Here is a 27,336-nt window from a genome sequence, read left to right as displayed (position 1 = left end):
TGTAACCACGCTCCACAGTAACCAACTGCACAGTAACCACGCTCCACAGTAACCGTGCCCCACAGTAACCGTGCCCCACAGTAACCGTGCTCCACAGTAACCAACTGCACAGTAACCGTGCTCCACACATTGGAACACAGCCCATCACAGCACAGCTGCATTCTCTCACAGTTCTGGTGGCTCCCAGATGTCAGCAGGAGTGGTCACTTCTGAGGCTCAGGGGGCCTCGTCTCTCTGTTCCTTGTCTCTCTGAGCTTTCAGAGTTGCAGGCGACCTTCAGCATCCCTTGGCACTTCTCCTCTTGGGGAAGCAGTGTTCCAGTTTCTGACTCCTTTGCTCTGTGTTTGTGTGCAGCTCCACCATGACTTAGCAGGACCCCGGTCTGCTCGTCTTAAATTGAGGGCATCCCCAGTGACTCCAAACTAGATACGACCGCATTACCTGGGGTCAGAGCTTAACATAAGATTTGGGGAGTGGGCTCAGATGAAGGGTGGTTCCCAGCATGCACTGAGTCCTGAGTTTGACCTCCAGAATTGCATAGATTGGACAGCGAGGCCCATGCCTGTAATCCCAGCACTTGGAAGGAAGAAGCAAGAGGAGCAGAAACTCAAGGTCATTTTTAGCTACATAAATGATTCACCATCAGCCTGATAGAGACTCATCCCCTAGCCCCCCCCTCCCCCCACAGTAAATGAATGTATAAATAACAACATCCCCCCACAGTAAATGAATGTATAAATAACAACAGCAAAACACCGTTAAGGGACATCAATCACTCCTTAGAGTTCAAACTGTATGATTATTTGTTTTTATCTCTCAGGAGGTTCCCCCTCCCCACATGTGTTCCGTGTGTGTTTGAGTTTTCACATTTGTGTGTAGGTGCACTTGTGGGAGGTTATGTATGCCCATGTATGCCATGTGCGTGCAAAGCCCAGGAGGTTATACGTTCACATGTATGTGTGCACATGTAGAGTCCAGAGGAAAACCCCAGTGTTCGTTCCTGGACTCCATTTGTTTACCTTGTTTTTGGACAGTCTCTCACTTTCTCCTGGATCTCACTGGGTTGGCTGGCTGGCTGGGCAGCGAGCCCCAGGAATCACCCAGCTTCCACCTCCCCAGTGCTGGGGTCACAAGCACATGTCACCACAGCTGGTATTTTGGGGTTTGGGGTTTGCCTCACACTTTCCTCCAGCACTTCCCCGGCTGAGCTCTCTCAAGCCCCCCCCCCCCCCCCCCCCTTTGTTTACTTGCTTTCCCCAGTGCCTCTGCTTCCCTCCTGTTTCCCCCATTAGTGGGTCTGGGCTGGATGACTCAATCAGAGAAGCCTGAACCCAGGCCCCTGCTCTGGCCTCTGGCTGGTTTATTGACCTGTAAATATTTTCCTCCAGGGTTGGCAGCTTTCCATCCCTCCTGTGACCTTCTGGGTCTCCTTTTCACTTGCCCCTCCAGGAAATTGTCTGTTTTGTTTGCCACCAATCGAAGCCCCGTGACCTTGTGACCCCAGGCACAGGGGGCTTTCTTTATTTCCTTCCTACACCATATTGTCCTGGTCAGGAAGCCAATCCCCGGGCTCCTAAGTCATCTGACAACATTGGTGACTATCTGGGCAGTTGGTTGGGCTATAAAAACCATTAATCATTGATCTGTGTGCGATTGGGCAGAAGGGAGCGGCTGCCTAGTGATGGAATTCTCCTTTAGCCTCTGGGGTCTTTTAATGCTTGGTCTCAGTCCCTGCACAGGGCTGGCCAGGCCACTGCAGAGAGGAGGCCCTTTGCATTAGCAGTTAAGGCTGCCTCTGCACAGAACGGAAACTCTTCTGCATGAATGGAAGAGGGGTGGGGTGCGGGTTCTATTCCTAATGGTGCACTATGCTAGACGGGTCCATGTCAGGGAAATTCTCCGTCAGTGCTGCCTGGCTCCTTATAGCCTGATCAGTCCTCTAGATGCTCACAGGAACTTCTGCGAGCTGATGGGGGGCTTAGAAAAACGATTAGTGCAGGCCTCGAAACTTAGCTGTCAGAGAAATGAAGCTGAGAGGTTAGCTAGCCGGCTGCCAATTCAAGCCCTAGGGGAAGGGATATTGTGCTCAGTCTGCAGGGAGCCTGCTCTCCCGCTTTCACTTCTGGCCTCAGGAGAATTGATGATGAGGGGGAGTGGTGGGCCCAGCTAACTTGGCAGCGCTCTCAGGTCAGCGACACACGTGCTTGGTAAAATATTAGGAAACGGTGTAAATGCTTTGGCAAATGTACAAGCAAGATGGAGCTGTGCCCAGGCGCCAGAAAGAGAGAGGATTAAAAGCAAGAGCCCAGGTCTGCCAGCTCTAAGCAGCTCTCTGCATTTGCAGCCTTGGGGAACAACCTGATTTTCCTGGGCCCGCTAGTGTAAGTGACCTGTGACAGGAAATTAGATTCTAATGCTGGCACACGGTTGGGCACATGGTGAAGAATGGGGCAGCCTGTGGCCGTGCCGCAGACTTGACCTGTCTATGGACTTCAGAAAATAGATGCTAATAAGACAGAGGTGCCCTGGCCAAAGAGCAGCTATGTGTGTCAGAGCCAGAGCTGTGGGGTGGAATCTACCAGAAGGTAGATGTGTCGAGATGGGGAAGAGCACACAGGAGTGGAAGGTCCTGATGCGGGCAAGTGCAGTGATGTTTCTGATGCATTTGGATCTGGACCTCCTAAGTTTACTTTCAAGGAGACGTGATGGGTCAGGCTAAAAATCAAGTGAGCTTTTAATGAAATAAAGGAATTTCCACGTCAGGCCTGAGAAGTCTTTTTCCAACTATGAAGACAGTCACACTGCTCTGGTTTTGTCAAGAGTTTTGAGTCTTACTCTCAAGCCAGAAGATGAACCAACCCACGGGATTGGTGGCAAGCACCTTTATCCCCTGAACCATCTTGCTGGCCCCTAAAATTTGTTTTTCTTAAAAACAAACAAAACAACAACAACAACAACAACCCCACAAAACCTTTAGAGCTGGTGAAATGGCCTAGTCGGAAGTTATTAATTTGGTCCCTGGAACCCACATGGAGGAAGAGGAAAGAACTGACTCTGCTTCCTCTGACATCCACATGCATGTGGTGGCCGGTGTTCACATGCGCACACGCATGCAAATAAATTAGCAGATGTGAAAAGGCACACCTTAAAGTGAATTACAAGCCACGTGAGTCTGAACAAATATAGGAAGGTTAAAGTGATTTGCTGTGGGGCTAGCGAGAGACTTGAAGGGTGATTTCAGCTTTGACACCTTGTTGTTAATAGGGAAGGAATTAACTGTAGAAAACGGGAAACAAAAACAGAAGACGATGAATAGACCATTCCCCAAAAGACACTCAGTGTCCAAGAAACATTCCGGAAGACCTGGTGCTTGCGAGGACTTCTAAAACCGCTTCCTGCACACAGCAGTGTGGCGTTTTATCACGTGCAGCAGAATGACAAGCACTGCAAAGTCTCCCAAGACCAGTGCTGTCAAAGTTGTGGTGGTGGGGGGCACCTTAACTCGGGTGTGCATAGGGTACCCGTCTGCAGAGACTTGGAGATGCGATAGCTCCCAGGACTTGGACCTCCACCTCCTGCAGGTACCTTTGAGGGACTTTTGAACACACACAGGACCAGCTGTGTGCGCAGATGGTCAGTAGACCCTTCGAAACCCAAATGTGGAAACGGCTCGCTGCCCCTCCGCGGGGAAATGAGTAACAAAGCTGCGATTTGTTTATATAGTGGACTATTACACAGTAATTAAGGAACGGTACCAACATAAACCAGTTTGAGTGAAAGCAGGCAACTGGAGGAGGTGGCCTGTCGAGAGAAAGTTCCTGAATCTATAAAATAATACAAACGGGAATGATGGATGGTCATTCCCTGGAGGGAAACGTAAGGGTCCAGAGACTTTCCATTGTATCCCAGAAACCTTAAACGTTCTAGGTCAAGTATGGCAAAAGGTAGCTGTCAGTTTTTTATGTTGTTTGTGGAGATATGTCTAAGCCTTGATTTCTGTGTGCTGTAGTATTTCAACTTTTATTGGCTTTTAATCTACCCAAATAATGGACCAAGCAAGTGACGAAAAGGCAGGAGAGGGGTGGGAATTCACAACAAAAGGCTGTATTGTTGGTGAAGCTGTGTAAAAATCCAAGACAACAGCTCCGAAGCTCTTGTGACCAGCAGGACAGCACAGTAAAGTCTCAAGGGAAAAGTGAATTCCGTGGACAGTAATGGCACCCTCGGAGTTCACGTTGCCCTAATGTTTGTATCCTGCCACTGTGTCTGCTTGCACAGCAAAGGCCTTCGTAGGCATGGTTTGTAGATGGGAAGATCACCCTGGGTTTACAGGTGACCCCGGGGTGACTCAGAGCCCTTACAAAAGGGAGGCAGAATGACGAGAGACCACAGTAGGCGTGCAATGACGACAACGTTAAAGAAGGAGTCTTGAGCCAAGGAGTAAGGGTGGTCCCCGGAGAGGAGCAAACACAAACAGATTCACACTCAAACCCTCGGGACAGAAGCAGCCCCGCCAAGGTCCTGCGTTCTGCCTTTGTGCCCCTCCTGCGTGTGCAGTAACAAACGTGTGCTGTTTGATACCGTGATGTTTTAGACGTCTTTTAAGAGTGGTTCTAGGAAATCAGTGTGTGTCGAAGAAGATCGCTGTTTTCTTACAGACCTTTCACCACATGGCCAAAACACGATCAGAATAAAAAATGACACACATCGCTAAGGAAAATTACAGAGTGGCTAGTGATCGACCTGAAAAGTAAAACAGGGGGTCTGTGTGAAGAAAGTTAGAGCTCCCTTCTGCGGATGAGGTCCAAAGTAGGAACTGGGACTGCACTGCTTCAGTGCCTTCCAGAACTTAGCCCGACCGGCACCCACACCGCAGGCCTTTCTCCATCAGAGATCTGATGTCTGCAAGGAACATAATAAGGTGGTTCAGGATTTAATCTAAGAGAAAATGCCACCAAAGTAGCAGCTGTCACTCTTGAGGTGACGATGTGTGTGCCTCATCGTGACTTAACAGATGTGCTGTGATGTGCTCTTTGTAGCAATGGGCACTAGGAAGGTGGAGGGCATCTTTTACAGAGAGACAGCAGTCAGGGAACACCTTCTGAGGAGCCACACCATGGGCCTAGTTAGTGCTGTGGGTTTTGTCAGTGATTTTCACACTTAAAAGGGTCCCTAGCCAGGTATGGCAGCATACGGCTGTAATCCCAGTGCTTTGGAGTTTGAGACAGAAGGTTCATGCCCAGCCTGGGCCACATGAGACCCTGTTTCAAAAAAAAAAAATAATAATGATAATAAAATAAAACCCAAAAGACCTTAGACAGCATGGAAGGACTACAGTGTGCCCTCCGGAGCGAAGGTGTGTATTAGAGAGGCTTTGTCCAGGCATGCGTACTAGGGCTGTGGCCAGGACATGAACATAAATGGCTCAGCTATATACATTCAATCAAGTCTTCTAAAACAACCACTTGCCATACATTCCAAACCTGTATTTCAGCCAGCACCTGGGAGGCCGAGGCAGGAGGATTGCTGTGAGTTAGAGGCCAGCCTGAGCTACATAATGAGTTCCAGGCCAGCTTGGGCTATAGAGTGAGACCGACCTGTCAGAAAAACAGTTGTAAGCAAAAAAACAGAAGGCCAGACCATGTCTAAGACTGCCATGCATTAATAGGATGGCAAAGTGTGACCAGTGGCCCTCAAACCAGACCATGTGTCCCCAGAAGCCATCACTTGTGTTCACTGACTCAGCGTTCCCAGCAGTGTTTTAGGAAGTGCCGTATGCAAAGGAAAACGGATGCTGTCCCCCTCGGTGATCTTTTGCAGGAGCCCAGGCCCTTCCTCCTGACCTTACTGTGTTTGCACTCTGTGACCCCATCCCCTGCAGGTTACTTTCTGAATTTTCTGGAGCCAGTCAACAATATCACCATTGTCCAGGGCCAGACGGCCATCTTGCACTGCAAGGTGGCGGGAAACCCACCCCCCAACGTGCGGTGGCTGAAGAACGATGCCCCGGTTGTGCAAGAGCCTCGGAGAGTCATCATCCGGAAGACAGAATATGGCTCGAGGCTGCGGATCCAAGACCTGGACACCACAGACACGGGCTACTACCAGTGTGTGGCTACCAACGGGCTGAAGACCATCACTGCCACCGGAGTTCTGTATGTGCGGCTCGGTGAGTGGGGACAGCAGAGGCGTGATCAGTGCAGAGCAGGGGATGTGTTTGGCTTTGGTAGCTGAGCATGCACAGGTCTGCAGTAATCCAGAAAACCACCCCAGGGGCTCCCCTGTGCAGCTCAAGAACTCCTGAGCCTGTCTACAGTCGGTAAGGAGAATAATCACAAATGGAGCCGTCTGTAAACGCAGGCCACAGGAAATCACCCCAGACACACAAGGTGAGCAGGGATGAGTTTAGCAAGGCCACGCAGCAGGACGCCAGATCACAGGATTTTGATGGTGATGCCACAGACTGCATAGGCCAGAGCCTAAGACCGCAATGGCTCCACTGCACCGGCCAGGGCTCACCTGCTGCTTTTTCTATGGTTCTTTCCCAAGTGCACACCCATCCTTCATGGACAAAGCTGGCTCCCCTGGGCAGGAATATAGGGCACATATACACATATACACATGGGATAAAATGGCAGCAGTAAATGATCCCTCTTTGATCCGGCAATGAATGCCTTGGGCCTGTCATCTGGGCTCACATTGGAGCCAGCTCTAAGGAGTAGAACAGATTTTGTGGCTAAAAAATAGATGAGGAACGAGCAGGGACAGGAAAACTGCCCATGTGTGCTCATATACAGAAAGTTCTGTTTCTGGGGTGTCTAATGTCACTGGCAGTTCTGTTCCCGGGGTGTCTGATGTCACTGGCAGTTCTGTTCCCGGGGTGTCTGATGTCACTGGCATGTTCTCATGAGTGGGAGGAGAGTCCGAAGCCTGAGAACAGCTGGCCACAGAGGAGCTGCTGGGTTGCCCGTGTTTATCACTGGCCACGTGAGTAACTTGTCCTTTTTTTTGACGTTTTAGGTCCGACACACAGCCCAAACCACAATTTCCAGTAAGTATCAATCTCCAGGCACTTGACTGACATCCTGAGCGTTTCTCTTAACGTGAGAATCCAGGGTGGGAACCCTACAATGGCAGTGCCTATACTCCTGCGTTTGCTGGAAGCTGGCTCGGAACTCAGATAAACAGGCACTTAATTGGCGTTGGGAAACTTACAGTATCGTAAAAACAGATGTGAAGCAGGCGGTGGTGGCGCACGCCTTTAATCCCAGCACTCGGGAGGCAGAGGCAGGCGGATCTCTGTGAGTTTGACAGCCTGGTCTACAAGAGCTAGTTCCAGGACAGGCTCTAAAAAAGCTGCAGAGAAACCCTGTCTCGAAAAACCAAAAAAACAAAAACAACAACAACAAAAAAAACACAACAACAGATGTGAATTGCTTTCAGCTACCGTAATTACACAGGGCAACGGAATGGGATATCTAAACCTGCTCACCAGATTCTCACAGGGGTGTTTGTGGACGTGGAAATCATTCTCATTTTGTAGTCCAGCACCACAATCTGCAGTTCCTGTATTTTTTTTTTCTGGGGTTAAAGAGTGAACCCAGGGTCTTGCACAAGCTCTGCTGCTGATCTGTGTCCCTGGACTGTATCCCCCCCCCCCCCCCCCCCCCCCGGTCCCGCCTCCGCCGCCTGAAGTTTATAGGTGTGCCATGAGCCTTAGGACCCCTCTGCAGCAGGTTCTCACATCCACCTTAAGGAGGAGCCTGAGGCTCATGGGTCTTTAGGGAGCTCTTGATGGATTCTGGCCTTTCGTTTCCCTGTAAAACACCACTCCTCCGCAGCCCAGCCACTTGGCTCTCTAGGTTTTTCTCTGCCTGGAGAGTTATTCCTTCCATTGCCTGAGTGGCGATCATCCTTTCCAATAAGGCCCTTCAGATCTCTGAGTAGAACTTGTTCACTGGTTCCCATTTCCACATGGTCTTGGGACCCACCAGGTGATGAACATGTTGAGGTCACAGTGTGGCTTGGAGGAGTTAGTTCCCTTTTTCCATCATAGGGGTCCTAGGGATTAGAAGTCAGTCAGACTTGGGCAGGTCTCTCTACTCACTGAGCCATTTAACCAACCCCTAGGTGGCAATAAATATTTTCCTCATTTATGAAGAACTCCGGGGCTTTTCGTGTTGTGTGTATTTACGGAATATCCCAGTTTCCTTCTGATTAATCTCTTTTTAGATTGCACAAATAGTGAATTCACAGAGAAATGGGTGAGGAGTGAGTTTTCCTCTCAGAACCACTCCTGCCATGCTCTAAAGTATCCCCAATGTTTTATGATGAAATATTTCAAACATGAAATGTTGGGGGGAGTTTTAGAGCAAGCATCCAGGCACTACCAGCCATAACCAAATCCTCACAAATCTGCTGGCTTTATTGTATCTTTCTACCACCATCCATCCATCCATCCAACCATCCGTCCATCCATCCATCCATCCGACTTCTTCTTTACTTCACAGTGTATTGCAGACAGCCTCACACCTGTCCCGAAACACTTTGGTGTGGATACCTACAGTGTTACCGTGTGTAGTGCTTACAGCTAGCAATAGAGGCCTGTGTCTCTATAGTCACAGTTTCAGATACAAAGGTGACTGTAGCTTTCACAATGGTAACACTGCTCCAGAACAGATTTTCTGTTGTGGGATGACGTCACAGATTTAGAATAGTAGGGTGAGCTAGTTATTCTCTTAACTTAGTGCTGGGTCAATCTGACCTTGAATGTAATTACTTCATTCTTAAATTGCCAAATAAAAACTTGTACAGCCAGGCCTCTTGGTACAGGTTTGTAATACCTGCTACGTGGGAAGATGAAGCAGGAGGAGAGTTCAAGGCTAGCCTGGGTTTCAGAAGGAGTTTAGGGCTAGCATGGGCAACTTTGTAAGACTTTGTACTTTAACAAAAAAACCAACCAGAGCCCTTGCCTAGCATTCTCAGGCCTTAGGTTCGATTCCAGATACACCACACAAAATAATGAATAAATAGAATAAACACTAAAATTTGTGTGTATTGTCTAAGAGTGTAGCTCGACAGTAGACGTGTTAGCATACAAAACACACTGGGGTCAGACCCCAGCACCAAAACCATACATATATTTACAGCCTACAGCATGATGTCTGGATATATTTACATGTTGTAGAATGACCTAATTGGGCCAATTAGTATATGCATTATCTCACATAATTATCGTGTGTATGTGTGTGTGTGTATTTCTGTGTGTGATGTGAACAGGTAAAATCTGTTCGTTAGCAATTATTAATTATACATTGTTCTTAACTATACTCACCATATTATAAATAGGTCGCTTGGTTTAGGTTATTGTCATGCCTGATTGAAATCTTTCATGCTATGATCAGCATTCCCTCAAGTTGCCAACTCCAGTCTCTGGTGGCTGCCATAGGTGGACAGAGAGCTGTCTTTGATCGTATCCCTGTCACTGAGGTGGTGGCCCTTTCTGTGGCCATGACTTCCTTCTTCCTATTAATTTGACAGTCTCTTACTGACCTTTGTAATCATTCTCTGGAAGTTCAGCAAAATGAAAAGCAAAATGGTGAACTTACTACAGTAAATAATCCCTTGGTTCTCTGCGTGTTCTAGGAGTGACCAGTCTGTCTGTTAAGTGGCTCCTTTGTGGGTGTTTCCTTGGCAGAGTCCTAGCCTTCCTGGCTGCCCTCAGGTCAGTTGGTCTGTCCTGTAGGTATGGAAGGCAGGACAGTGACTGACAAGGGAGGCTGAGCTCATCTTGCTAGAGTGTGATATCAGGAGGATCTGTTGTTGGTCCTTACACAGGAAGGTGACTGGTTGTCCCATGCTCCCTTCGTGCCTTCTGTCCTCAGAGCACATGTCGGTGCTGGCAGCCTGCGGCTTCTGCGGCTGTGCAGTGCAAGACAGGTGGGTGTCCTGGGTGGTTAAGGGATTTGCCACCCTTCTGTGTGCCTTAGTTGGCGGTGAGGAAGGTGTGTGTCAGGAACAAAAGCTTAAGAAAGGGTGGCGCCTCCCTTTCCTGTGGGCTCACGCAGGTACAGTTGGGACGGTGGCCAGGGGATCATGCATGCCTGACATTTCATACGTGGGCTTGGTTTTGTTTCCGCTGTGTTAACTTAGCGGTGGCTCATGTTCATTATAATCAGCCCATATACCCCATACCACAAACACTTAGGAGTGGGCAGCAGTGAGGCTCCCTGGAGCCTCAGCATTAGAGCCTCATCCTCATCCTCATCCTTTCTGTTGTCCTCGGCCAACCTTGAGGGGCATGGGTGTGTGAGTCACACTGCTTCGAGAAAGTGTCTTATGCTTTTGACTGATTCAAAAGTAAGCTTGTTCTCAGTACTTTGAAAGTCACCTTCAGAGCCATGTCCTAATCCTTAGTATTTCCTGACTTATTTGGATACTAGCATATCCAAGACTTTCCCCCTCTTCTCTTAGCTAGCTGCATGCGTGTGGCCCCAGAATCCCTATTCCCAAGTCCAACTTACCTGGTGGTCTGCAGACCTGGAACCTCAGTCGAATAATGAGTGTCCGTCTCCCTGTGCCTGGCTCACAGGCAGGTGCACCAGTGTGTCTAGCCATTGACTTGTACCCCAGTTCTCCCGCTGCTTTTTCAGGAGACTGTTCTTAAGTCTAGTTCAGACTTTATCCTAATTACAGGAAAAAAATAGCACGCTTAAAAACAATTTAAATTGCCACTGACAAGCCGGTGGCTACAGATGACTTCAGATGTCAGGCTGATTTATTGTAAGGGGCATTCTCAGCCAAAGATCCTAGACCAGCAGTCCTCAGAAGCTCAACTCAGCTTCAAGTGGAGCGTGGAGGAAGGACAGTGGTCTCAATTTTTAACACACAGTGCCTTGTTATTATAGGAAGCGTAACTCATGGGCTAGGGAGATGGCTCTATGGATAAAAATGCTAGCCATGCAACCACGAGAGCCTGAGTTCAAATCCCCAGAGCCCATGCAAAACCTGGACGTGGTAGTGTGTGTATTTGCAATCCATTGCTCTTATGAGATGGAAGGAGGGGCTAGGAGACTCTCTGAAGCCAATAGGTCAGCTAGCCTAGAGTATACAATAGTGAGCAGCAGACACCCAGTTCTGAAAAAGGTGGTGGGCAAAGATTTGCCCTCCTCAGCCCCTCGTGTGCGTCAGCATCATTTGTGTTAGCCACGCAGTGGGCACCAGGCCTTTCATGCTGATGGAATATTTGGACCAAGTAAAAAAAATTGCAGGCCTACTTTGTAATCCCAGCCCTTGGGATGCTGAGGCAGGACAGTCCCTGAGCGTTCACAGCCAGCCTGGACCACAGAGTGAATTCAGAATTAGCCTGGACTAAACAGAAAGGCCCTGTCATAGAAAGAAGCAGACAAATAAACCAAAATAAAGCAGAAAATTAATGGCTTGTAAAGTTCTGAGTTAAAAACGCTTTGTGGGACTATTTATCCTCTGCAGTCCCTTAGAGAGGTGTGCTTGTCTTTCCAGGGATGACTATCAGGAAGAAGGCTTCTGCCAACCCTACCGGGGGATCGCCTGTGCACGTTTCATCGGGAACCGGACTATTTACGTGGACTCTCTCCAGATGCAGGGGGAGATTGAAAACCGAATCACAGGTACGGAGCACACAGTTCCCTCAGGACACGGCCAACACCTATGTGGGCGCCCATGCGTGTGCGCAGTTGGTCGCCACTCTAGTGTTTTATGACGTCGTCTTTTGCAGTAGGAAATATAAGGTTTTATGACGTCTTTTGCAGTAGGAAATATAAGGTCTTTCGTAGAAACGGTTGCACTTGCTAACGTGTTTTGCCCTAAAATATCCCCAGCTCATGTGTTTATGTTAAGAGCATGTTAGTCTCTTTTCCCTCAGAACTAAACACTTCATAAAGGAATGTTTCTTTTTGTCACGTGTAACCCGTCACTGGTGTGTGGGTTCACAGGGGTTGGTGACGTGAAGACTCTGCAGACACATTGGGAATGAACCCCTCTGCCTCTGCGGGGGGCTCAGTGCCTTTCCTTCCCTGCTCTTGGCATCTTTATTTTTTCCTGTATTTACACTTTAGCTGGTAGATCTTCATATCTCAAAACTGTCTGAAGTTTCCAAAGATACGATGCCAGGTGCAAACTCCTGATTCATGAGGTACTAGGTTTTCTGGGTTTCCTCTAAACCAAGTTTAGCATAGACTTTGTATCCATGGGAAACTCTCAGTCAAGATTCACATTGGGCAACAAAAGGTATTTGTAACACAAAGGCAGGCCTAGGGGCTGGGTGAAAACTCCAGAGTCCGGGCAGGAATAGCCCAGCGGGAGTTCATGGCTAGCAAGGGTGACTTGCTAATCCTCTGGTGCCAAGCCAGCATTTATTTGTGCCACTTCTTTGGCTCACTGCTTCAAGACTGAGATCCCAAGCTACATGGCACCAGCCTGTTGAGGCCTCCCTGGCTTCTCCACATCACAGTGGAAGCCATCGTGGTGGGAGCCGAGGCTGAGGCCTACAGGGGAGAGAGACAGATAGATGTGCCATGCAGAAAGAGCTGGGGTATTGAAGTTGGAGATCTTCTTGCCTTGGCTGAAGGGAGGGGCTGGGAGTAGGCGGAGCTTGTCTCTTAAAGGAACAGGGTACCCAGGTGACAGACCAGGCCAGCAGATTACAACATAAGCTGCAGTAAACAAATACAGATTGTTTGGAATGCACACACATTCACAACCCGACCGGGCCAGGGGTGTCAGGGGCACTGACCTCATGGTCACTTTCAATCTGCTCGAGTGTCGCTCTGTATTTTCCTGGATTCCTTCATCATCAGCTGTGCCATGCCTGGTCCACAGGTTCGCAGTCTGGTACCAGCTTCTTGGGAAAGGAGACAGTGATGGGCAGAGGAGAGGAGGCAGTGAGCGAAGCCGCAGGCCTTAGCTCCAGAGAACAAAGCCAGGATTCCGGAGACCTGGTTCTGGGCCTGTGTGGTGGAATAGGTCAGACAGGAAGCGAGGCTGTGCTTCTCAGTGTCTTGAGGGCCTTGCTGACTGACTGGCTGTATGATCTCTGCATCCCCCTTGGATCCCTTGGTCAGAAGAAGCTCTAGAAAGAACATGAGTCAGATGGAATCCTGCAGCCCTCGCTCCCTTTTCTTCACCATGCTCCAAGCGGGATGCCTTCTTCCTCCCCAGACTCTGAGGGAGCAAAGCTGTGGGGGAGGGGCACAGGTACCCAGCTCCTCTCTTTAGCTGGATGCTTTCTGTGCAGTTATTGACCAGGTTTCATGTTAGAACCAGGGATGAGGTCTGGTGCCAAGCAACGTTGCTTGGAGAGAGGGCGCCAGAGCAATAGCACGGGGTGGCATGAAGCTTAAGGTGGAAATACGCCATTGTTGACATGACCTCATAAGTTTAGCTCTTCCTCAGACAGAGGCTGAGTCCATGGTCCCTGCAGAGCCTGCCTGACCTGTGTAAGCTATGCAGGTGAGAAAGCTCTGTGAAGGAACTGTGGTGCTCTTGCCGGAAACGTGTTCGAATGTCATCTCAAGAACAGTGAAGCCTTGGGGTTCGGTGACAGATTGCTTCATGCTATGACTCCGCATAGGCAGGGCCCATCTGCTCTGCAGACGCAGACTCCAGTGGGCTTTGAATCATTAGCTCCAGAACCAGCATGACGCCGCCGAGCTTGTTGCCCGCTGGCTTTGCTGGTTCAGCAGGCACGGGCTCTTTCAGGCAGAAATCTATTAAAAATGTGATATAAAATCACCTCAGACGGTGCGTAAGAGGCCGATGTGAAACAAGTAAATTTCGTGTTGAGTCTGGTTTCCTCACCGGAGAGCTCACTAAGCATATGCTCATGTTTTAGAATCTGGGTGTGTCCCCAAGCCTAAAATCCTCCCAGTCTCTTTCACAGAGCTGGTGGGTTTGGGGGTGCAGCATTCGCCTTTATAGATCAGCACACTTGAATTTGCCTCCTCAGGTCCGCTTTATTAAAGACCAGGTTATAGTAATGACCTGTGGGACAGGCCACGTGCCCTGACATCCTCAAGTTAGTTTTCAAAACGATACCCATAGACTCCTGATGAATTTGACATTCTCCTAATTGGCGAACACTAAGCCTAGACATAGGACTGACCTGCATGCCGTTATCGCTTCCTCTTTGCTTACAAGATCAGAGAGGGGACCAGAAAACTGGGATAGCCACGCAGCCTGGCTTCACAGCTGCTCTGAAAAGGGGTCAAATAAGCCAATGGAGGTGGAGGCCGGCGCTTTCAACACTTGGGAGGCTGAGGCAGGAAGATCAAAAGATTGAGGCGAGGCCGAACTGTGGAGCCTTTCTGGATGGCAGAGGAGGGTGACGTAGAATAAGGAGTTTCTAAATGTGTGGCTTTTTATCGGCCGTTCTGATGATCCGAAGGGCCTGGCTTCTGCTGAGCAAGCTCTTTAACTAACGCCGGCTCTACCCCCAGCCTGACACACAGAACTCTGATGTCACTCTCGACTGGCTGACTTCCGAGGGCACAACTGTGTAGACCACATGTCTTAGTCATGGTTACTGTTGCTGTGATGAAACTCCAAAAGCCACTCGTGGAGGAAAGGGTTCCACACCACCGTTCATTATCCAAAGCTGTGAGGTGGGAACTCGCACAGGGCAGGAGCCTGGAGGCGGGAGCTGATGCACAGACCATGGACGGAGCTGCTTACTCTCTTGCTCCCCGTGGTCTGTGCAGCTTGCTTTCTTATAGAACCAAGGTCACCAGCCCTGGGACGGCACCACCTACAATGGGCTGGGCCCCTCCCCATCAATCACTAATTTAAAGAATGTCCTACAAGCTTGCCTACAGCCTGATCTCATGGAGGCGTTTTCTTACTTGAGGGTCCCTCCTCTGAGATAGCTTTAGCCTGTGTCAAGTTGACGTACAACTATCCAATCACATTTGCATGGCCGTATCCTGTGTGGAGCTAGGCCAATGGGTGGCATTCAGACTGGGCAAAGATGAGGGCCTAGAGCTGGATCCCACCCGTCTTTTAGGTACTGTGCGAAGTTTGTTTAATGTGTGTGGTTTCACCTAATCACCTTACAAATAAAGAAACAGGTCCACAAAGGATGGAGGGACCAACTGTCACTTTCGTACAGTAAATGAGAATGGGCTGGAACCAGACTCACCAGCTGCAGCTGGGGCCTGGGCCTGTATCCTGGGAATAAAGGAATGGCAGCAGCGCCACCTACTGGCCATATCTGATAGTACACACAAATGTGGACTAGAGGCGTGAGCGCCCCAGTGGAGGAACCCTACTGCTTCAGTTCCCCACTTCTTCTGCATACCTAATCCCCACCTCTGATGCTCTCTACCTGGGCCTCTGTGGTGAGCTTGGTTTACCCCAGAAGACGTCTTGCTTAGAGCCCTGCCTCTTCCTGTGCTGTGTTCTGGAACCTTCCAGCTCTAGGCTTTGTAGCCCGTGCTGTAGCCCATACTAGGTGCTCAGGAGATAAATCCTAGAGCTGGGTGTTAGTTGGGGTGAGGCCAAGGCTCCAGGGCTGGTATTAGGTGAAGGTCATGGTGTCCAGTGCTCAGAGTCTCCAAAGAAGTGAGAGGTGGGGGTGGGGTTCAGGGTTGAAGAGCAGATCACTGAGGGTACTAAGGTTGTGGTTTGGGCAAAGCTTAGAGGTGTTGGCATACAAAAGAGTCCTACAATAGCCCGGAATAGAGTATAACAAAGGTTTATTTATTTGGGGATAAACTCAAAGAGTAGCGGTCCTCAGTCCTCTGCTTGCCCTGGGAACTGAGATGGAATCCAGAGACCACGCCCAAAGTGGGCCGGTATCTTAAAGGCTATTGGTTGATTTGGAGTGATGATTCTGTTAGGGCCCAGGTGTACATCAGAGTTTGTCAGAAGATGTATGTGTCTGGAATAGGATAATGGGGGTGCGGAGCAGTGTTTCAAGATGGGCACCCAGGTTAGGGGTTGGGGCTCCATGATGGGTTGCGGGAGTCCAGGCAGAAGTCAAGCAGGTGTCCGGGATCCCAGAGGTGGGGACTGAGTGGGGGCTATCTTGGATAGGGGGTGCGGTTGAGAGGGTGGAGAGGATCAAGAACCAAGGACAAAGGCTTGCGAGTTTGGTGTCAGGGGGTGGGACAGATCAGAGACCAGGTGGCGTGGCTGATCAAAGGCCTTGGGCAGGGGCGGGGCTGAGCTACCGCTCACAGGAGTCTCTTTTCCCGCAGCTGCCTTTACCATGATTGGCACCTCCACACACCTGTCAGATCAGTGCTCCCAGTTCGCCATCCCGTCTTTCTGCCACTTCGTCTTCCCTCTGTGCGACGCTCGCTCTCGGGTGCCCAAGCCGCGGGAGCTGTGCCGGGATGAGTGCGAGGTGCTGGAGAACGACCTGTGCCGCCAGGAGTACACCATCGCCCGCTCCAACCCGCTCATCCTCATGCGGCTGCAGCTGCCCAAGTGCGAGGCGCTGCCCATGCCCGAAAGCCCTGATGCTGCGAACTGCATGCGCATCGGGATTCCTGCCGAGAGGCTGGGTCGCTGTGAGTGTCCTGGGGGTGCGCGGCTGAGGGTACAGGACAAAAACAAAACAAAAACAACAACAAAACCCACCTCTGCTTCTCAAGGCCCCTTTGCCCTACTAAGCAGAGCCGGGACCACAGCCAGAGCCCACAGTGCAGACAGTCCCAGGACCACCCTCTAGTGGTTGGGAACTAGTGATTCGGAATTAATCTGCCCCAGGCTCTCATTCCTGCTGTACCCTTCCCTTGTCTGGGTCCTTCTCCTTGAACCTGGAATTTCCAAAGCGAGTGTGAGTCCTACTCCAAGCGATGTTGAGAGCGTTGGGGTTGCAGGGCCAGCCTCCTAGCTTGTTTAATCGTCTCCAGGTTCCTGCACCCCCTAGTCTCCTTAGCTCCAAGGATTTCTTGCATTAGACAACTTTTAAGAGCTCAGAAAGCCCATGTACCCCTAGAGAAGGGAATGGGGGCTGACCAACTTTTCTAGGTGCTTGTCCTTGGACCGTCTGACCTCAAAGAAGGGGATTGTCCCATTCTTCTGAAATCTGACCTGGTAGGGGCCTTTCTTTGGGCCCACACCAGCAGCGGCATGCTCCCCATCTCTCCTCCATGACAGCATACCCCATGTTTCCTCATCTTCCCCACTCCTGGGTTCTGGAGGTTTAGTCAGCTCCACAAGCCCTGGCAGGAGGGACAGAGGCCAGTCAGTGTAGGTCTTACATGGCTCTGCCAGCATCAGTGAGGAAAGCCATTTCCTTATAGCACTGTAGACTTCAGCAGTGCTACCAAAACAGATGGGAGGGACCCAGGCCCGAGACTTCCTTTCCTGTAGACACCAGGGATATTTAATATCTGTAGTTCTTGTGGGTGTTACAGAAGTGGCAACTCCTTACCAGGGCAGTCAGGTTCTTGACCCAGCATGGCATACATCCACACCTTGACATTGGGTTTACGCTGTGACCCAAGCAAGAGGCTGAAACTCACATACTCTGTTCCTATGATGGTGATAACGTCACTAGCCTCGCGAAGTTGGATGGAGCCTGAGTTAAGAATTAGACTTGTCTTAGGAGAGCATTTGTAGTAAATACTTGTGAAGCTTAACTTGCACATCCCGGGTTCTAGCATGTTCTCACATGTGGCTGAGCCAGACTCTCAGCGGGCAGCAGAGGTGGCCGCTGGGGGTGCAGGACCAGGCCTGGGACTTGGCCCAGTTGTTTATACGGGTCCATTTTGCTTCTAGAACAAGTGAGCATGGGCTGTTGTTGGCATCAACATTCTGCCCTGGGCAGCTGGGTGTGGGGCCTGGTGGGTCTCAGGGCTGGAGCAGCTGCAGTAGGTGTCCTTCCTGTATGTGTCCCTGTGTTACCTTCTGTGTCACTGATGGGACTTGGTTCACTGCCTCTAGTGGTCCTTCTCCATGTCATGTGTCAAACCCCAAGTCTCCTGGATTTCCTTCAAGGAGGCAGAGTAGCTTTGTCGTTCCTTTCTGGACCCCTCCCCCCCCCCCCCCAACACACCACCACGGGCAGCAGGGCTCTGCCTGCAGGCTGCCCTGCATACGGGATTGCCGGCGTCCCTGGGTGCTCAGGCCCCTAACTCTCTGCTTCTCTCAGATCACCAGTGCTATAACGGCTCCGGCGCTGATTACAGGGGCATGGCCAGCACCACCAAGTCAGGCCACCAGTGTCAGCCTTGGGCTCTACAGCACCCTCACAGTCATCACCTGTCCAGCACGGAATTCCCAGAGCTGGGAGGAGGCCACGCCTACTGCCGGAACCCCGGGGGCCAGATGGAAGGCCCGTGGTGCTTTACGCAGAATAAAAACGTACGCATGGAACTGTGTGCCGTACCCCCGTGTAGTATGTATTCTCTCTCTCTTATTTTTTTTGAAAAAATGTTGACTGTTGAGTTTGCCAGTAATAAGAGTTTGAGTTATTTATTGCCAGGGGACATCAGGGACCCTCCTGTCCCTTCTTACCATCACTATCATTTGTTTTAAAGAAGATTGAAATACCAGACCATCATAGGATGTTTTAGGATATGAAAAGTCTGAACACTGCTGGGCAGCTCTAATCTCACCATCCAGTGGTAACTGCTGTGTGCATTCTAGAACCTTCCTCCCATCCCTGTGTGTGTGGCCCTGGGACATTCAATTTGACACCTAGGTTCTCTCTTCAGCGTGACTGCCTGGGGTTTTCTAAGCTTGGCAGAAGTAATTATCTGTACCTCGTGTCCCATTTTCTTGGCTCCCATACATATGCTAGAGTAAGGAGACAGTAGATTTCAGGTCTCAGCATCCCCCAAGTTGTCTCTGTTATGCCATGAATAAGACATGGACGTGCAATTCCTGGTTTAAAACATCGGTTGTTGGAGCTGGAAAAATGGCTCAGAGATTAAGATCACTAGCTGCTCTTCCGGAGGACCCTGGTTCAGTTCCCAGCACCCACATGGCAGCTCACAAGCATCTGTAACTCTCGTTCCAGGGGAGCCAACACCCTCACACAGACACACATGCAGGCAAAACAACAATGCACATAAAAAATTGAAAGTAACCATCAAAAAAATTTAAAAAAATCAATAATCAGCTATGCCTAAGTGCCCCCACCCGTCTGAGGAGCCTGGAGCCACCGCCTTTATCTGCCCACCACCAGTCTGGGAGGGCTGAGCCCCACCTCTTAATAAGCACGTGTTCTCTTGAAGGATAGCTCCTTGAGAATGAAAATCCGTGACATTTCCTCCAGGTGAAATCTAGTTCCGAGGGAACGCTTTGGCTCTGTAAAGCCTTTCTTCTGAGAAATGGGCCCACAAGGCCTGCTGGGGAAAATCCTTACCAGCAGGACTTGAGTGTGCAGGGTCTCAGCCATCCGACTCTTGCCGTTGTCCTGGGCTGAGTTTTAGAAAGATGGAGGAGGTCGGGCTTTTGACGATGATTTCCTCAGATCTGTGGGGGTGTCCAGGTAGGAGAAATTTTGATAAGCAGCTATTATTTTGTAATTTAAAAATAAAATAAAAAGTATAGGTTATTGAACCTGGAATCATGGTTTACAGAAAGGTCTGCATTCATGGGACAGAAATGCAAGGGGCCTCTTGAAGAATTGCTAATGAGAGCCAGGTACTGGTAGTGTGTCATAGGAGGCCCCAGGGTGGCCCGGGTGGCTTTGCAGGGAACAGGATATGGGTAAAGGGGCCTGTATCTGCCTGTCCTGACAGAGAGCAAAATAGCTTACTGTGCTCCAAAGCCAGCAGGGAGTATAGACAACATGATTCTATTTACAGTCATTTCCCAGCTTCCCTTAGGAAAGCACACTTTTGGTATGCCAGAAGAGTTAAGTGTAAGTTAGCTTGTATGTTCCAGCCAGAGCTACACATACAGAAGTTTGAGCAGCAATCCATCAGCAGCAAGGAAGCCTTTGGTGCCAAACATCTTTATCAATAATGACCTCCCATTTTCTTTCCTTTCTTTTCTTTCTTTTTTCTTTCAAGACAGGGTTTCTCTGTAGCTTTAGAGCCTCTCCTGGAACTCACTCTGTAGGCCAGGTTGGCTTCAAACTTAGAGATCCACCTGCCTCTGCCTCCGAGTGCTGAGATTAAAGGTGTGCTCCACTACCACCCGGCTACCTTCCCATCTTTCTAATACTGTCTTCCCCCCAACCCCAGTGAGTGTGTGTTGTGTTGGTAATTTTTAAACAAATGAGTCCATTGCTATGTGGGCAGGATGCATATTTCTTCTCTTGGGGGTGAGGGGTGGAAACTCCCCCATTGCCATTAGTTTTGTTTCATGGCACTGTGCATGCACTGTGATAAAATACTCTTAGCAAAAGCAATTTAGGGTAGAGTGGGTTTTTCCGGCTTCTAATCCCATGTCAGTCCATCATTGCAGGGAAGTCGGGCGGCAGGATCTGAAGCCACCAGGCACATCACAAGCAGCGGGAGCAGGGAGGGATCAGTGAGGACATGCCAGGGCTTAGCTCGCCCTCTCCATCATCTTCAGTCCAGGATTCCCAGTCAGGCAATGGTCTTCCCACACCAACTCTCTTAATCAAGAAAGCCCCTTAATCCAGAGGCTTGCAGCTCGGGTATCTGGCTAGCGATACAAATCATCACACCCATGCTAAGAATAAAAACAGAATTGGAGTCTAATTTCTCTCCCCTCCCCCCACTCCGGACTTCTGGAACATTCTGGGATCCTTTCTGGGGAAGTTGCTGCATACTTATGCATACATGGGGAGGGGTGTTGTCCGTGATTTTTGTCTTATTGTATGTCAGTTGTTTCAGAAGGCCAGGTGACAAGACTGAGTTTGCGGTACAGCGATTTTTGCTCCTCCCCAAGGTGGCACCAGAGCGTGCATTATAGACTGAGTGTTCTCTTTTAGACACCACAATCCCTAGAAAGGGTTTGTTTGCTTCCTGGCTAGAGAGCTCACAAGTCTGATGTCATTATTTGCAGGCGCAAGGGGGTGGAGAAACCGCATGGTTCCCTAGACTCTCTGGAGAGCCGGCCTCATGCTCTTCTGTGTGTGTGTGTGTGTGTGTGTGTGTGTGTGTGTGTGTGTGTGCGCGCGCGCGCATGTGGTGGGGGGCAGGCTCAGCCTTAATTTCTCAAATCACACCAGCTTCTCTTGAAATTCAATGGCTTTAGTCAGAGTGATACATGGGGGTGGGAAGCCATCCGGGGACAGTCAACCCTCTGCCATGCCTTGCCCAGAGCTCGTCAGTCCCCACCCAACCCTTCTTGCTGTTGTCCTTTGGTCTGTCTCCCTGTGTGCCCCTCTGAACCTTCCTACAAGTCCTTTATATACAAGATGGGACTCTTCCTTGGGGCAAAGTGAAGGGGGAAATCAGAAGGTCCTTCCTTGTTTATTGGCCCAGATTGTCTGTCTAGAATTCTTTTTTTCCCCTGTTGCGTATTGTAATGAGGACAAGGTCTCAGGACACCTCTTTGCTCTTTTTCCTTGTTCTCTTCTTTACAGCAACCACATCTGTAATTGTTAGGTTATAGGTGTCATCATTATACAGAACTGTTCAAATATATCCAGATGTTAAGTAGGGGAAAGGTTATCAAGGACAGTGAACTGTGGAGCCCTGGGTAAAAATGAAAGAGAAAGCCAGGTGATGGTGGTGCACGCCTTTAGTCCCAGCATTCAGGAGGCAGAGGTAGGCGGATCTCTGTGAGTTCAAGGCCAGCCTGGTCTACAAGCAAGAGCTAGTTCTAGGATAGGCTCCAAAGCTACAGAGAAACCATGTCTCTAAAAACCAAAAGAAAAAGAAAAAAAGAAGAAGAAATAAAGCAGAATATTGAAATAGCCAGTCATACTTGAATACTTTACTTAGTGGTGGGAGGGTTGGGATTGGGGAGCTTATAGCTGAAAAGGTGGTGTCTTTTGAAAACTGATGGCCTCCCCACTGTGGTCCCCAGGTCCCCGAGACGGCAGCAAGATGGGGATCCTGTACATCCTGGTACCCAGCATTGCCATTCCCCTGGTCATTGCTTGCCTCTTCTTCCTCGTGTGCATGTGCCGCAACAAACAGAAGGCTTCGGCCTCCACTCCACAGCGCCGGCAGCTGATGGCCTCGCCCAGCCAGGACATGGAGATGCCTCTCATCAGCCAGCACAAACAGGTCCTCCAGCCAGTATCCTAGCGAAGCAGCTCTTGCCCAGCCAGGCTCGCTCCGACAGGGCCCAGCACAAGCATGGGGTGTCAGCTGACCGGCATACATAGGCCCTTCGGTGTGGCCTGGTCCGAGCTCAGGGATGGGGGATGCCTGTAATGCTAGGCTCTGAATTTCCTCTGAGCTGAGCAGCCCTAGGTAAAAATGAAAGAGCAGGAGCAGCCAACCATACCTGAATCCTTTTCCTGGGGGTGGGTAGCTTAGAGTTGAAAGCGGTTGTAGTTTCGGCAGCTGCCTCTCTGAACTAGATGGGAACGTGCATGTCCGTAGAATTCAGCACTTCAGACTGTGGCCCTACCCCTCCACCTGCCCCAGGACCTCCCCGGCCCAGAGAGCTACCCCAGTTTTGCCCTCAGGGTGACGCTGAAAAGGAGACTTCAGACTGCTCCACCATTTGAGGGTTACCACAGCATTTTTGAGAGTGGGGATCCTTTTCTCTTGCCAGCCCTTTAATCAGAAGGGATGGCATCCCTGAATGTCTGGCCCTACTCTGAGTGTTGTAGATGCCAGGGAAGTGAGTGGAGACTCTGAAATATGGCAGGTGATGGCCTCACCAGGCCGCACGTGTGCGTACTTAGCTCACGACTGACTTTGAGAGCAGTGTTCTCACTCAGGTGACTTTGAAAGGGTTCTTGAGGTGCCAGGGACAGAGCTGGCTCATTGAGCCCTTCAGTCAAGAATTCCTGGACTCTTGCCGTGGTTTGGGGTTGGCATTTGAGGAAGAGACGGGCCGTTAAGTGGAGTGTGGCTGCACAAGGCCTCGAGTCTGTGGGTAGTTCACCCAGGAGTAGGCAGGGCGGGGAGAGAGAGGCAGGGTCCGTGTCCCTGGGTATGTCACTTCTATACAAAGAATGTCATCAGGTGCATAGGAAAGCCGGGGACTGACATGGAGGCCCTGAACTGAACAAATTCCAGCAAGCACAAAGCTAATGGCAGGGCTCCGTGAGCCTACGGGAGAAACGGCATCTTGCTGTGACGTGGGCATGCTGGGAGAGGTATGACAAACACCTCTGTAGGGTCCCTGGGTGACTCTGGAAAACTGGGCTCCAGGCTCAGCTTTGAGTGTGAACTGATGTGTGCTTATATGTGCACAAGGTGTTGGTGGGGACACAGAGGCATGCTCACATCGGAGAGACCTAACTTGAAGCTGGGTTAAGACCCCGGAGGGTTTCAGGTGGAGGTGTCCTCACGGCATCGAAGCTGTAATTAAGGCGTTAAAAGGGCCGTGGGACAGACGGGACCAGTAAGGCCATTTCAGCAATGGTGATCCCAGCCACTCTGCTCTGGAATTACACTGACAGTTATGTTTGACTTTTCTTCTCGGCAGGCCAAACTCAAGGAGATCAGTTTGTCCACAGTCAGGTTCATGGAGGAGCTCGGTGAGGACCGGTTTGGGAAGGTCTACAAAGGCCACCTGTTTGGGCCCGCCCCAGGAGAGCCGACCCAAGCCGTGGCCATCAAGACACTGAAAGACAAGGCAGAGGGGCCCCTGCGGGAGGAGTTCCGGCAGGAGGCCATGCTGCGGGCACGGCTGCAGCACCCTAACATTGTCTGCCTGTTAGGTGTGGTGACCAAGGACCAACCCTTGAGCATGATCTTCAGTTACTGCTCCCACGGCGACCTCCACGAGTTCCTGGTCATGCGCTCACCACACTCCGATGTGGGCAGCACCGATGACGACCGCACAGTGAAGTCGGCCCTGGAGCCCCCCGACTTCGTGCATGTGGTGGCACAGATTGCGGCGGGGATGGAGTTTCTGTCCAGCCACCATGTGGTCCACAAAGACCTGGCCACCCGCAACGTGCTGGTGTATGACAAGCTGAACGTGAGGATCTCAGACCTGGGCCTCTTCCGTGAGGTGTACTCTGCAGATTACTACAAACTCATGGGCAATTCGCTGCTGCCCATCCGCTGGATGTCACCGGAGGCCATCATGTACGGCAAGTTCTCCGTTGACTCTGATATCTGGTCCTATGGTGTGGTTCTCTGGGAGGTCTTCAGCTATGGCCTGCAGCCCTACTGCGGGTACTCCAACCAGGACGTGGTGGATATGATCCGCAGCCGGCAGGTACTGCCCTGCCCGGACGACTGCCCCGCCTGGGTCTATGCCCTCATGATTGAATGCTGGAATGAGTTCCCCAGCCGGAGGCCCCGATTTAAGGACATCCACAGCCGGCTCCGGGCCTGGGGCAACCTATCCAACTACAATAGCTCAGCACAGACTTCGGGAGCCAGCAACACCACACAGACCAGCTCCCTGAGCACCAGCCCTGTCAGCAATGTGAGTAATGCCCGCTACATGGCACCCAAGCAGAAGGCCCAGCCCTTCCCACAGCCTCAGTTCATTCCCATGAAGGGTCAGATCAGACCCTTGGTGCCCCCAGCACAGCTGTATATCCCAGTCAATGGCTACCAGCCAGTACCAGCCTACGGGGCCTACCTGCCCAACTTCTACCCAGTCCAAATCCCCATGCAGATGGCCCCACAGCAGGTGCCCCCGCAGATGGTCCCCAAGCCGAGCTCACACCACAGTGGCAGTGGCTCCACCAGCACAGGCTACGTCACCACAGCGCCATCCAACACATCTGTGGCGGACAGGGCAGCCCTGCTCGCAGAGGGTACTGAGGATGCTCAAAACATCCCTGAAGATGTGGTCCAGGGTCCTGTGCAGGAAACAGCAGAGGAAGAGGAGGGCTCTGTCCCAGAGACTGAGCTTCTGGGGGACAGCGACACTCTCCAGGTGAATGAGGCCCATGTCCAGCTTGAAGCTTGAGGAGGATTCAGGGCCTGGAGCACCAGGATAAAAGTCCCTGATGTGGTCACATGGGGACCTCAGAATGGCTCCGAGAAGTCACAAACAGCGGCCCATCACCAGAGCCCAGGACTCGCAGGCTGGTTTGAGACTGTGAGAAATCCTACACTCTCTCCTGCACTCTGTGCCCTTAAAATTGCCACTGTGGTCCCGGCATGGCTGGAGGGCATTTCAGACAGCAGTGTAACATGGGCAGGGGTCCATGTTCAGAAACAGGACAGGGAGACCCCCACCGTCTGCTTTATCCCGATGGTGGTGAGGTAAGGATGTTGTGCAAAGAGAAATGGTCTACGCCTTCACACCCTGTTCTTGGGGCTGAGGATCCAGAAACCTGGGGAAACAGGGCTGCAGAGGGCAACAGAGAGGCACTTTGGGCCTAAGATACCCAGAAAGCCTCCTGCTGGCTGAGGGTGGAGGGAACATTTTCCTCTCTCCTGCCCAGCCCACTGCCATTCACATTCTTTTTATCAGCCAAAGTCCAGCGGAAGCAGGATGCTGCCACCTGCTGGGGTCCAGGGATAGAGGAGCTTCTGAAAACAGTTGGGAGTGCCTTGTATTCAAGAAAAATGTGCCTTTACGGAAACCGACACGATTTTGTATTTTTGTGAAGGGTTTTAATTATACTGCGTATGTATTTTGCCTACATTTCTGGAATTTAAGGGGAAATGTTTCCTGGGTTTAGAATGTTCAGAGGGAAGCAACATTGTACAGAAAACAGTATTGTTATTATTTTTTTTAAAAGAATCATGTGCAGACCTTAAATGTAATTTATATGGTTTTCTGTGTGCAGTTTTCACGGAAGTGTTTTGATCCTAAATAATGACTTGGTAATTTAACTGTGCGCGTTATCTCTGGGATGTCGTCACGTTAGGGTTGTGTCTGGCTTCAGTCTGCTACTCGTGAGTGAGGTTCTTTCACGTCAGAGTTCCTATTCCCGTGGGCCATGGGCCACCTGCCTGGTGCATGGTGTCAGTTCCTTTCGCAGGCCTCATGCCTGCTGTACCCAATAAATGAAAGTTTGTTTGGCACGTCTGTGGGTTGGAAGGACATTGGGTTGAAGCAGGCACCTGCTGGATGAGGGAGCGCACGGGTGGGGTTTAGGCTGAGCCTTTCCATGGAGTTGCGGTTTGCGAGGACCAGCGACTCCACGAGAATGAAGCAAGAGCATGGGAAAATGACAGAGATGAATTCTCATTGAGTCTTTCCTCCTTCGATTTGTATTACTCTGTGTGTGTCTGTACACGTGTGTGTGTGTGTGTACATTGTGTGTGTGTGTGTGCACATGTGCCACAGTGTGTGTAAGTGGAGGTCACTTATCTCCTACAATTCAGGCCCTAGGGACAGAACTCGTGTCATCTTGGTGGCAGGTACCTCAGCCTGCTGAGAGCTTCCCCCCTCCTTTCTGCATTTCACACATGCTGAGCCCGGTCCCTGCCATTAAATCTACTGACTCTATACCTTGGATTGGCATATCAGTTGTGCATGTTTGCAGGGTTCATTGTGCTGTGTGAACCCACGCATTGAATATGCACTGCGCAAATCCATCCTCCTCTTGGCCACCCTAACCCTGACCTCTAGGAATAATTATTCTATACTCAGGTTGGGCTTTTCCCTGCTGCTTTTCTCTTGAGCCTCAAGTGCAGATTCATTGCAAGTGATGTGAAGATGGCCTTGGGTTTCCAATCGGACACTTCAGAAAGTTCTAGAACCTGGAACATGACTTTCCAGGGCTCTAGAGATGGGTGAGGCCTGGGAGGAATAAGAGAAGGAGTAAGGCTTCTTCACCCCCCAAGGCTGCCTGCACCCCTGATCCATTCCTAGTATGACTACCTGGGTCAGCAAGCCCTTCTAGTCCAGACTCTTGGTACTCCAAAGCAAGCATGTCCATTTGTCCAAGTATAAGAGAGGCCCCCTGTGGGACAAGGGTCTTATGCTGTGCTTCCGGGGAGTCTAGAGAGTTCTCTGGTGGCTTGTCCATGGGAGACGGGCATGGGGAGGCAGAAGAGGCAAGGGTGCCCTTGCTGGGATAGTCAGGTCCTTACCCAGCCTTCCCCCCCCCACACACACACCCAAGTCCTGTTTTCCCCCTCACTCTGGTGTCCTGCTCAAGTCCATCCAGACACGGTGAGCTGTAATGTGTGCCCTGATGTCAGCCTGTATGCTTCCCTGGGGGAAGAAGGAATGGACTGGGTTACGGATGAGGAGCCAGCTCCAGGGCCCCTCTCAGCCAGTGTGGCCAGGCTGTCTGGAGTGGTGTCGAAGGGTCTGAAGCTGCCTTTCGTAGGACAGTGACGTCTCCTGAAAGAGGAACTTAGCTTCGTCTCTAACTCG

The 27,336-nt window shown here is 50.7% G+C and overlaps 1 protein-coding gene across 1 annotated transcript in view; it reads left to right on the top strand.

Annotated features, from left to right (window-relative positions):
- The window catches only part of Ror2 (receptor tyrosine kinase like orphan receptor 2), a 175,171-nt gene extending 150,091 nt beyond the window's left edge, over nt 1–25,080 (top strand). Inside the window, exons 3-9 of the mRNA XM_038334963.1 lie at nt 5,882–6,169; nt 7,021–7,051; nt 11,521–11,648; nt 16,233–16,547; nt 18,137–18,382; nt 21,940–22,142; nt 23,521–25,080. Of these exons, the coding sequence (XP_038190891.1) occupies nt 5,882–6,169; nt 7,021–7,051; nt 11,521–11,648; nt 16,233–16,547; nt 18,137–18,382; nt 21,940–22,142; nt 23,521–24,966 (2,657 nt within the window). The 3' untranslated portion in view covers nt 24,967–25,080. The remainder of the gene's footprint in view (nt 1–5,881; nt 6,170–7,020; nt 7,052–11,520; nt 11,649–16,232; nt 16,548–18,136; nt 18,383–21,939; nt 22,143–23,520) is intronic.
- Nucleotides 25,081–27,336: the final 2,256 nt, after the last annotated feature.

This window comes from Arvicola amphibius, chromosome 6 (assembly GCF_903992535.2).
Source record: "Arvicola amphibius chromosome 6, mArvAmp1.2, whole genome shotgun sequence".
Taxonomy (NCBI): Eukaryota; Metazoa; Chordata; class Mammalia; order Rodentia; family Cricetidae; genus Arvicola; species Arvicola amphibius.
The sequence above is the reverse complement of the archived record's forward strand: the minus strand, read 5'-3'. Positions and strand labels throughout refer to the sequence as shown.